We start from the raw sequence: 12,270 nt of genomic DNA on the forward strand, positions 1-12,270 counted from the left end.
CAGCACCACTTGCTGAAGAGACTGTCTTTATTCCACTGGATATTCTTTCCTGCTTTGTCAAAGATTAGTTGGCCATACATTTGTGGGTCCATTTCTGGGTTCTCTATTCTGTTCCGTTGATCTGAGTGTCTTTTTTTGTGCCATCATTGTGCATTCTTGCCAATAGTGCACAAGGTTCTCCACATCCTTGCTAATACTTTTATTTATTTTGTTTTGATAGTAGCCACCCTAAATGGGTGTACAGTGATAAGTTATGGTAGTGTCGATTTACATTTCCCTAATGATTAGTGATTTTAAGCATCTTTTATTAATTTGCCATTTGTGTGTCTTCTTTGGAGAAATATCTATCTTTTGCCATTTTGTATCAGTTTTTTGTTGTTACGTTTTAGGAGTTCTCTATATATTCTGGATATTAATCCCAGATCAGATACATGGTTTGCAAATATTTACTCTCATTCCATGGGTTGTCTTTTCATTCTGTTGATAGTGTCTTTTCATGCACAAAAACTTTTAAGTTTTCATGAAGTCCTGTTTGTATTTTTTTTTTCTTTTATTGCCTGTGCTTTTGGTTTCATATCCAAGAAATCATTGCCAAACCCAGTGTCATGAAGTTTTTTCCCTATGTTTCCTTCTAAGTTTTATAGTTTAAGGTTTTACATTTAGGTCTTTGATCTATTTTGAGTTAATTTTTGTATATGGTATAAGTTAAGGATCTAGTTTCATTCTTCAGCATGTGGATATTTGGTTTTCCCCACACCACTCGCTGAAGACTGTCCTTTTCCTATGAATGGTATTGGCACTCTTGTTGTAAATGCTTTGATCATGTACGTGAAGGCTTATTTCTGGGCTGTTCATCTTATTTCATTGGTTTCTATATCTGTCTTTATGCCAGTTCCACACTGTTTTGATTACTGTAGCTTTATATTAAGTTTTGAAATCAGGAAGTGTGTATTCTCCTTTGTTCTTTTTCAAAATTGTTTTTGCCTATTTTTGTAAGCAAAATTTTACTGGAACATAGCTACACTTGTTCACTTCTATGTTTATGTATGGCTGCTTTTGAGCTACTCTGGTAATGCTGGCTCATTACAACAGAGACTGTATGACCCACACAACCTAAAGTATATACTATCAAGACTTTTTATAGGCAATGTTTGCCAATATCTAAATATTTAAAGTCTTTGCCACTACAAATGCAAATAAAAACTAAGAAACAGCCTGAATGAAAAACCTTCTGTGATATACTGATAGCCTGCCATTAAAATGACAAGCATGTGGAGTGTGTCAAAGAAATATTTATATGTATGTAACAAGTGACCGAAGGAGAACATAAAATGATGTGTATTCATTGGTTATCAGTGTGGAATATGCAAATGTATATTAACAAACATGGAAAAATTGAGATCTAAATAGTTTAGAGATTAGTGCTTGTTACATTTTATCTTCCATTAAGACTTCTAAAACAGTTGTGAAGTTTTATTTTGGAAAATCTCAAACGAAATAAAAAAAGAGAGACAATAGTAAAATGAACCCTGTATTCCCAGTATTCTCTGCCATAGTTGTGAATACAAGGTTAGTGTTGTTTCTTCTGTTCCCCCCAACCTTGGATTACTTCCAAGTAGATCTTTTTTTTTTAAGACCTTACCAGCAACTTTTTTTTAATGTTTTTATTTTATTATTTTTGAGAGGGAGAGAGACAGAGAGTGGGTGAGGGACAGAGAGAGAGGGAGACACAGAATCTGAAGCAGGCTCCAAGCTCTGAGCTGTCAGCACAGAGCCTGACGCAGGGCTCAAACCCATGAACTGTGACCTGAGCTGAAGTTGGAAGCTTAACTGACTGAGCCTCCCAGCTGCCCCTGGAAGTAGATCCTTAATGTTGTGACATTTTGTCTGTAAACTTCAAAGTATATTTACTTTGTCTTCTAACATATAAAGTCCTAGAAACAGAAACACAATACCATTATCAAACCTAAATATTTTAAATAAACAATTCCTTGTATCATAAAATAGCCAGATAATCTCTGATTATCTTTTAAAAATTATTTTTACTGTTAATTCCACATTTCTACATTTAGTTCATTTGTCTTTTAAATTTCTTTAATCTGAGCTTTCCCTACTTCTTTTTCATTTTCTTTTTTTCCTTGCATCTTATTTTCAGAAGAAAAGGATTCACTTGTCACTGTAGTTTTATGCATTTCTAGATTTTGCTGATTGCATCCTTGTGGTCTTGCTTAACAAATTTAACGTAGTTCTTTTGTTTTCTAAAAATCATGGATTTTATCCTTATTACATTGTCAGCTGATTCAAATACATCAATACATTGTCAGCTCATCTTTTGCTTGGAAATCAGCTACCTGGATGTTGTAATACTGCTTTAACCACCTCTTGGTGTCTCATCTAAGAATGCCTCAGTTCGCCTGGAAATCCACCACAGGTACTGGCTGCTGCTGAAATCACTTCGGGTACAGATGACAATCTTGGTTACTCAGTGAGGCTGTCCTTCTGCATTTGACTTGGACTTCCATTCTGGTACGTGCTGTCCTGTAATCTTTCTCAGGTGTTAGCAGTCCCTGGCTCGCTCCATCACACCGCTGGTTCTCCTCAGGACAGTGTCAGGCCTCTCCAGTGGCCACTCCACTCTGCCAACATAGTTCTTTTTCCCTGTGGTTTTGCAAACTGGGAGTGAGATCTCAAGGTGTGTTGAGATTCAAGTAATGTTTTGACACACATATGTAACAGTTGCAGTGTATACATCCTATCGCATTACATCAAGAGGAATATGGTAAGGCTTAGAATTCACTGATCTTTGTTTATACAGATGGGTTGAGAAGAAGAGATGGAACATCTGGAGAAAGGGCCCTGGAAGTGTTTGTACCTTATACCCCCAATGAGTGAAAAAGAGATTTTTCTTTCAAAGCTCCTCATTTGCCTAGTCATATTTGTCATGGTGGTGTTCATAACTCATTCCTGAGAAGCTTATGTAACTGTTCATTGGTGTTTATATAACTCTGGTGATTGCTGCTCACAGCTGGCTCACGTGAAGGAGAAAGTTCAGGGGTATTTGTGACCAGACCTGATTCTGTGATTCTGAATTTGGGTCGTAATAGTCGATGACTTTTAAACCACATGTCTCTTTACCTCCTTGTTGAACCATTTCTCTTTTTCCTCAATGACTTTTGGTGGAGTATATCCCAGAATTTTAGGGAGGGCTATTTTTTGAAAGTTAATTATTTTGATTAGGTTGTAAATTTACAAGGTCCAATATTCAGAAGATACAAAAGAGCATGCAGTGAAAAGTTACATTCTAACTTAGAGGAAAATTAATTATAGAAATTTTGAAATAATAGTTTATTATTAAGAACAGTTTAAGATGTGGTATATATTGTGATACTACATAAAAACCAGAAACTTCATAATAAGCATCATGAAGCAGCAGTGAAGCACTTATAAAACATTGACTTACATGACAGCAGACTTTTTAAGTATTAATACATCTGTAAATTAAAGCTCTTTAACAAACAGACAGTAGTTGTTGAACCCAGAAGCTGAAGATTACTGATAAGGAGCTGGTTTAGACCTGTATCCTCTAAGAATACAGGGGAAACCTGTGTCTGAATTAAGTGTGCATGAGAATTGTATATACTATAATCATTTTATTTTTATATTTTTTAAATGCTTATTTATTTTGAGAAAGAGAGAGAGTGTGAGCAGGGGAGGGGCTGAGAGAGGGAGAGACTGAATCCCAAGCAGACTGCGCTGTCAGTGCACAGTCCGATGCAGGACTTGATCTCACGAACTGTGAGATTATGACCCGAGCCGAAATCAAGAGTCGAATGCTCAACTGACTGAGCCACCCAGGAACACCTACTGTGATCATTTTAAAATTGCTGCTGTACTTAGCCACGTTCAATCCTGGGTCAGATAGGAATTCATAGCTAGGCCTCACAAGTTGGAATGTTTGATTGTGAATTTGTGATACTGAAAGGTTATCAGATTCTGTTCCTCCTTCCAGAAACAGCCCACTCTGCAAGGCAGGAACCAGAAGAAAGAAATATAACAGTTGGCAACAAATTCCCACTCCTGGATAGATCAAGTTCAGACCCTTTGGCTTGACATTCAAGGCCTGCCCTGTATACTTTGACTCTGTCCTGTCTGCCTACTCTCTAACCTTGCTTCAAATGTTCCTCCAAGTGGTTACTCAATAAATTTGCTTGTGAAATAGAAACTAAAGGGCTTAAAGCCAGGAGAACATCAAATTTCATTATCAGAACCAGGTCAGAGAACCAAAGCACTAAGTTGAAGTGTACCAACCCAGCCTCAAGTGTAACTATGTAGGGCAAGCTGCAGTGTTGGTGGAAGTAGCTATTTAGCAATAGTTATCCCCTCTTAGGGACTCTGCTGTCCAGCCATCTGTTCCTTTGGGAGGAGGAATATTATGGCTTCCCTTTTAGTAGGGAAGAATTCAGGGCTGTGAGTTAGGAAGAAGGTGACAGTAATATTATGTGACAATGCCAAGGGAGTATTAGCTCTTTGGGGAGGGGGGGCTGAAGGAATGATAGTTCTTAAAGAAAACAGAATTGCTGAGCTTTCCTCTTGTAGTGCTTCAGGTGGAAATAGGAGAGGACTGTTTAAGGGGAGGGTAGTGGATTTGGGAGGGCAGCCAGTCGGACTTGCATCTCCTTCAGAGCTTCTCTTTTAGTTCTCATGTCTGGGTGGAGACAAAGCAGTAGCACCTTACTTTCTCAGTAGGTGGAAGATGTCCATAAGCCAGGGCTCATGTTGCATTCCCAATGCTTCTTGCCACCCTGGACTCTGTCTTTGGGAGACCTTTTGTAAAAGGCCTGCTGTGGATCCTGTGGTAACAGAGAACTGTGATGTTTTAACCTCTTGCTCATGTTAATGGTATTGCAGTGCCCCATCATGAACATTCCTTGTCTGGTGCCTCCCTTGGCCATTTCTCCTTTGTCTTCAAAAAGCAAAGGTTATCTGCTTTAAACCCTCATGGTCTCTCAGTGTGAGGGCCAAAGAAGATGCTTCCACTGCTGCTGCAGGGGAGTGAATCACTCTGGGTATTCACATGGGACTGTGTGTGCATGTGTGCACACATGTCCACATCCACTACCCATTTCTATCCCCAACTTTTACAGTGGCCACATCAACTTCCCCTCCTCAGCCAAACAACTGGCGGGAGAATGTAGAATGCTAGGAAGACAAGGCCTTGAGGTAGTCCTCCCTGGGACAGGGACTGACTTCTGTGCCAGCATCCAGGAAGGATCTGGGTCTACATCTTAGTCTGCCTTGGGCAAAGAGCTCCTGGGGAGAGACAGGGAAATGGTTATTGGGTTGGAAGGCCCCTCCTGCTGCTGTTTTGCTTAATTCATTTTGGCCAGTATTGAACTACGTGTATTTTTCCAACTATTCCACCTTATTTTAAGTCTATATTCCTGGGGCTCCTGGGTGGTTCAGTCAGTTGAGAATAAGTTCAGGTCATGATCTCACAGTGTGTGAGTTTGAGCCCCACATTGGCTCTGCACTGACAGTGTGGAGCCTGCTTGGGATTCTCTCTCTCCTACTCTATGCCCCTTCCCCACTTGTTCTCTCTCTCTCTGAAAATAAAAATAAATAAACTTAAAAAAGGATAATTTTAAAGTCTCTTCCTTTTGCTTATGCTCCTATATCTGCCTAGAATGTTCTTTCTTTTCTTTTACTGTCTGTTACCTACTTATTGTATTAGGTTAAACCCAGGTTTCACCTTTCCTAAGGAAGTACTCCACCCTCCATGACTGGATTGGGTGTCTCTTCCCAAAGTGTTGTTGCTATTAGGCACTCACCACATGTGTTTCCCCATGTGGACCATTCCATTGTGCCTTGGCACAGGGCCTGGTACTCAAATGTTCATATGTGTGTTAGGCTAAACTAAAAGACAGAGGGGGCAGGAGAAGCAGCAGTGCCTAGTTTGTGGCAGTCTCATGTGGAGAGATTTGGAATGAAGATGTGTACAGTCTCATGCGGCAGGTGTGTGTGTGTGCATGTGTATTTGTAAGAAACACTCATTTTGTGAGAAAAAAATGCAGTTTGTATCATTTCTGCTTCTCCTTTTGCTTTATTTTTGATTTTTGATTAGGATATATAAAGTTTGAGTTTTCCAAACAAATAAACACTGCTACCCAGAATGGCTGAATAAGCCCCATAGCTTTGTTTGCTGCTAGACTGTTCAATGTGATTGGGAGTATGGAGTTCCATGGAGTTTGGCAGACATGGGTTTAAAGAAGAGTATTTTCCCTGAGAGAGCTGGTGACATCCCCATTTTATAAATGTGGGAACCATGGCTCAGAGAAGTTGAACCCATGAACATAGAACTACCAAGTGGCAGAGCCCGGATTCAACTAGTACCACCTAGGGAGTAGCCCAGAGAGAAAGAGAAAACCACCATTAGAACATCATAATAATAATTACTCCAGGTAAGATCCACTGATGAATGTTAAAATTAGTGGGTAAATTTTAAGAAACAGAATATTTGCATCCTCAAGGCCTCAGAGTCCCCTACCACTCTAAATATTTATTTGCATATAGTTTTAACATATGTCCAGAAATTCTTTGATGCCCCTCTTTCCAGGAAATTGAGCTTAATTCATTTCCCATTGAATGTGGGCTGGGCTTAGTGATTTGCTTCTTTTATTATTTTTCTTTTTTTTCATGTTTGTTTATTTTTGAGAGAGAAAAGGTGCAAGTAGGGGGAGGGGACAGAGAGAGAGGGAGACACAGAATTCAAAGCAGGCTCCAGGCTCTGAGCTGTTAACACAGAGCCCAACACAGGGCTCGAACTCACAAACCATGAGATCATGACCTAAGCCAAAATCGGATGCTTAACCAACTGAGCCACCCAGGCGCCCTGTGATTTGCTTCTAATGAATAAAATATGGAAAGGTAAAAATATTAATTTTACAGTGGAGAAATCTGGCAGATACCACTTTAAACAAGTGATCAAGGCTAATGTCACCAGTAATAAGTCATGTTGATATCATGTACCCTGATAAGATGTGATGAGAAGGGCACTTTATCTCTATGGTATTCTCCACTCCCCCCACCCCAACCATAACTTCAGTCTAATCATGAAAATACATCAGATGCTCAGATTAGGGGACAGTCCACAAAACACCTGGCCAGTACTTTTTAAAAAATTGTTGAGGTCATGAAAGACAAGAATACACTGAGAAACTGCCACAGTTGAGAGAGACTGAGACATGACAGCTAATGCAATATGATATTCTGGATGGGATCCTATAATAGAAAAAGGACATTAGTGAACAACTGGTGAAATCCAAATAAAATTTAAAGTTCAGTTAAAAGCAAACAAAAATCATCCCACCAAACCCCCAAACTTCCTGAGTCCTTCCTGCCTGAAAGCCAAGTGGCATTGACTAGTGCACCTCAGTTACAGCATTTATGTTCTAGTTTTAAATTGCTCTTACCTTTGGGAAAGACCTTTTGGTTGTGTAGTGCTTGTATCTGGGAGGCTCTGGTGGATTTGGGGACAGGCTTATGGTCTGTATGACTGTCAAAGCCTGCCCATCCAGTAATCAGAATGCTGCTCAGCAGATTGAGGAAGAGGGTGTGCATACCCTCCTACCCCACCCCAGTCCTTGCGGGTGTTTGATGCCACAAATGACATTCCCTCTGCCAGGAATTTCATCCCCTTTCCGCCTCCTCAGGGCAATACCTTTAGATATTCTGCTCACCTTTCAAGGCTTCACTCACATTTTACCTTCCATATTTCTTGTGCGATAATACCACAAAGTAGTGTCTTTCATATTCCTGTGACCCTAAGGCAATTATTCTTGGTTTAGCTAATTACCTCTGGTTAGAAAAATGACGTCTTAAAATTTTAAGTTCTCTAGGTCAGTTAGCCTGTCCTTCCTGTGGTATTTAGCATACCTTGCCTTATTATGTCTAGAAAACAAACTCCTTGAAAGGAAGGAGTCTTATAAATATCCCTTGAAGCATCTTGGACAGTGTTTTCCATGTTGTAGGTCCTCATTGAATGGTCAATGAATTAAATGAGTGAACACTTTAAGACAGTGAAAGGAGGAATATTCCTCTTGTTGGCAGATGAGACTTGCTTAGTGTCACACAGGTGAGTGTGAGCTGTTTTCGGAACCTACTGTCACTTTCAGAGCATTCTGTGGCCATGAAACTTTCTTACTCTGATCATAGTGGTAAATTATAGCAAGTGTGAGGGCTATCATTTGTTGTGAGCCTACTCTAGAGCAGGCTTGGTTCTAGACACACACACTATTTAGTCCTCACAACAGCTCTGAAATGTAGGCATCACTATTCCCATTTTATAGATAAATCCATTGAGATTCAGAGAGATGTAAGTCACTTGCCTTAGATCACCAACTAATAAGATGCTGAGTTGAGGTTTGAACCTAGGTGTGCCTGGCATCAAAACCTGTTTTTCTCCCAGTAAATGTCAGTCCCTGGCACCTCTCTCCCTTTGTCTTTTCAGACCCATCCCTGGAAGACATGTGTGGCACTGAGTGTGCCCAACTGGAGGAAGATGGGCAGCGGCCACCGCGGTGCACTTCAACTACCTCATCTCAGTCTGAGCCTTCAGAGCAGCTTAGGCGCCACCAAGGCAAGAGCCTCACCTCCGAGGACCCCAAAAAGAAGAGAGCTCAGAAGCCCTCCCACATGAGGAGAAATATACGGTGAGCTGTGCTGAGGGTAAGAGGAGAAGGGAAGGAATAGAGAGAGATATTGCCTTCATTTGAAGGCTGTCAGTAGCAGGACTGGTTTGAGCAGGAGGGTCCCCTTTCCAAAAAAGAAAAGTATAAGCTGTGTGCCTCAATTAATAGTGGAGATGCAGCTCATGCAGCTCAGGACCACCCCCAGGCTGTCTGAGGTTATGGGGCAGACACGGATGGTGCTCAAGCTGTACTGGGGAGTATTCCACTCTCTGGAGGTCCTGGGAGACAGCCCAGGGATGATAGGGTGCTCTGGTTGGACTGTTTTTTTTCCTTTACTTTTCCCTTACATTTCAAAACGGGAAGATAGGGGCGCCTGGGTGGCGCAGTCGGTTAAGCGTCCGACTTCAGCCAGGTCACGATCTCGCGGTCCGTGAGTTCGAGCCCCGCGTCAGGCTCTGGGCTGATGGCTCAGAGCCTGGAGCCTGTTTCCAATTCTGTGTCTCCCCCTCTCTCTGCCCCTCCCCCATTCATGCTCTGTCTCTCTCTGTCCCAAAAATAAATAAACGTTGAAAAAAAAAAATTAAAAAAAAAAAAAAACAGAGGAAGATAAAGGAAAAGAAGTTGGGTTCTCATTTTCTTAGCGCTCAACTTCAATTGACAAGGGCCTGTCTGGCCCAAAGAAGGCTTCTTCCTTGAGCTAAGAGAATGGCAGATGTGAACTTCCTTCACTGTCTAAATCCCCTACAGTCCTTCCATCACATAACCATTTTGCTATCGAAAGGAGATAAATGATATCCTATTCTCCTACTCTCATTTTTTTAACATAATGATAGCTTGGAAGTATTATTCAAAGTTTACGAAATGAGGATGTGGGATAAATAAGGATCTATAATTCTACCCTCCTATATAACAACTCTATATTTTAATACTGCTTTTCAACTTCATGAATCATGTATTACTCTTTTACTTTTGATCTGTTATGTGCAAAGATGAGTTTTCAGGAGCATCTCTCAGGAAGTTAAATAATATGGAAAAATGTTAGCCCACAATCACCTGAATCTTGAAGTTCACCCCCCGCCCCACTCCATTTTTTTTTTTTTTTTTGCCTCTCCTGTTGCATGGGTGTGTGGGACTGACATGGCTTCTCCTCCTCTTGCCTCAGCTCTCTGAGCTCAGCAATGAGCTCTTTAGCTTGTCATTACATTGTCCAAATTTCCAGTGAACCAACCCAAGTGCTCACTCTTATTGTAATGTTTAGAAAGCTGCTCCGGGAGGATCAGTTGGAGCCCGTTACCAAAGCAGCACAACAGGAAGAGTTGGAAAGAAGGAAACGCCTGGAGCAGCAGAGGAAGGATTATGCAGCCCCCATTCCTACTGTTCCCCTGGAGTTCCTTCCTGGTAAGCAGCAGAGTTGGTGGGAAAGGCCCTGCCTGAAGTATAAGGAGAAGAGGCCTTTGGCACACACAATGGTTAAGGGCAGATCTGAAATAAGATCGTGGCCTCTCAGGAATCATTTTGAGTCATTTGGTTTCTTAGGAGCAGATGATCAGAAATATTTTACTGAAGAAGTTAAAATGGGGAGACCTGGGTGGCTCAGTCAGTTAAGTGTCTGACTCTCGATTTAGCTCAGGTCATGATATCATAGTTTGTCGGTTCAAGCCCCACCGTCTCCCACTCTCTCTGTCCCTCCCCTGCTCACGATCTCTCTCTCTCTCTCTCTGAAAAATAAACATTAAAAAATTTTTTTAAATAAGATGAAAAGTTAAGATGGTTAAACGTGTACCCCTCATGGGGACTCGGCTAGCTCAGTGGGTAGAGCATGCGACTCTTGGTAGCAGGGTCATGAGTTCGAGCCCCACATTGGACCTCGTTAAAAAATAATTATTATTATATTTTTATTTATATATATTATATATCTTATGTATTATATTTATATTTTATACATAATTTATATATTTTAGTAATATATACTTAATAACCAGGAGATAAGAACCAGTAAAGACAAGGGAAGTTAGAAAGGGAACTGAGGTGTTTGAGATACCCTCAACTTCTCTCCTCAGGGGATAGTCCCCTTGAGAGTGACAAAGGCAAAGGGCTGATGAATCATTTGGGGAAATAAGTTTACACTAAAGGTGGTTTTGGCATTCCCTTCCATCTTTTTTTCCCTAGAGGAAATTGTCTTAAGAGCAAACGATGGTCCCCAACTGCCTCCTCGGGTCCTGTCCCAGGAAGTCATTTGTTTGGACAGCAGCAGTGGCAGTGAGGATGAAAAAAGCAGTCGAGATGGTAAGGTCGAGCCAGAGGTGTCTCTGCTTCCTTCTGACTCAGTGTTCACCCTGATTGATTGGCTGTACATCTGAATAGAAATCAGTCCTTCCCCATTTATTTTGGGGTCTGACTGTGACAAATATCCCTGAGTCTCCTTGTAAATGTAAGGTTTTCCCTTGTCTTAACTTGAAGCCATAAAAGAGAAATAGTAAAACTCAAAATTTTATAAGTGATGGCAAGTTCTAACTTTGTTCCCATGCTGTAAGCTTTGATAATGGGCAGTAAATTATCTCTGCTCCCTGGGTTTTGGTTTTTGTTTTGTTTTGTTGGCTATCTCAGAAGTGATTGAACTGAGCTCTGGAGAGGAAGATACCCTGCATATTGTGGACAGCAGCGAATCTGTCAGTGAGGAAGATGAGGAAGAGGAGAAGGGTGGTACCCACGTGAATGATGTCTTAAACCAGCGTGATGCTCTGGGGCGGGTCCTTGTCAATCTGAACCACCCTCCGGAGGAGGAGAATGTCTTCCTGGCCCCACAGTTGGCACGGGCAGTGAAACCTCATCAGGTACAGCAAATCTTGATTCTTTTCTTTGTTTCCTTTCAGCTTCTTTGCTGAGGACATTACCTGCTGGTGGTTGTCAGCATCAGAGCCTGTGAAGTACTTGTTTGGTACCACGAGCAGTTATTAGAAAGCCCTGATCCTTCCTCCTGGCACTTGATGCTTCAGGATTTTTTTTTTAATTGGAATATGAATGTATTTTTTTATTAGGATGCTCACAAGAATGGCACACTAGTACTGTCTTTCTGATGTGATGAAGAATACATACATCTGACCCACACTGTGGCAGGGGTAAGGGCTCTCAGAGCTGGTACCAAGTATCCAGCTGCTATGTGGAAGCTGGATAATGGAAGACATCTCCATTCACCAGAGTGGATGTTTCTTTGACTCCAACATCTTTACTGTAGCTTCTAGTCAGGTCTCCATGCCTTGGGCCCAGACTTCTTCATTCCAGCACAAGTTGACCCTCTTTTTTCTTGCCACTGTGAACTCCTTCAAGACCTACGTCAACTGCCCCATGTCTAACTTGCCCAGACAGGCTCCGGAATTCTGCAACACATCTTTGGTATGCTGCTGCCCTGCCACCCTCAGGGTCATGGTTAGGAGTTGGGGAGAGGGGGAATAGCATCACATTACCAAAGCAAACAGCAGGGGCATATTAGCACATGACACTTGGACATACACCTAACAACCTCATAAGATACATGCTTTTTCCCAAGTGCTACATAATCCCCATAGAGAGCAAATACTTATGG

At 41.4% G+C, this 12,270-nt stretch overlaps 1 protein-coding gene and 1 pseudogene across 3 annotated transcripts in view; one reads left to right on the forward strand and one right to left on the reverse strand.

Moving 5' to 3' along the window:
- RAD54L2 (RAD54 like 2) overlaps positions 1-12,270 on the forward strand; it is a 116,732-nt gene that overhangs the window by 74,733 nt on the left and 29,729 nt on the right. For all 3 annotated transcript variants that reach the window (XM_043587461.1, XM_043587464.1, XM_043587462.1), the window contains 4 exons: positions 8,507-8,708; positions 9,946-10,085; positions 10,857-10,973; positions 11,295-11,521. In XM_043587461.1, coding sequence (XP_043443396.1) covers positions 8,507-8,708; positions 9,946-10,085; positions 10,857-10,973; positions 11,295-11,521 — 686 coding nt within the window. The remainder of the gene's footprint in view (positions 1-8,506; positions 8,709-9,945; positions 10,086-10,856; positions 10,974-11,294; positions 11,522-12,270) is intronic.
- On the reverse strand, positions 2,163-2,581 carry LOC122487281 (annotated as a pseudogene).

Source organism: Prionailurus bengalensis, chromosome A2 (assembly GCF_016509475.1).
Source record: "Prionailurus bengalensis isolate Pbe53 chromosome A2, Fcat_Pben_1.1_paternal_pri, whole genome shotgun sequence".
Classification (NCBI taxonomy): Eukaryota; Metazoa; Chordata; class Mammalia; order Carnivora; family Felidae; genus Prionailurus; species Prionailurus bengalensis.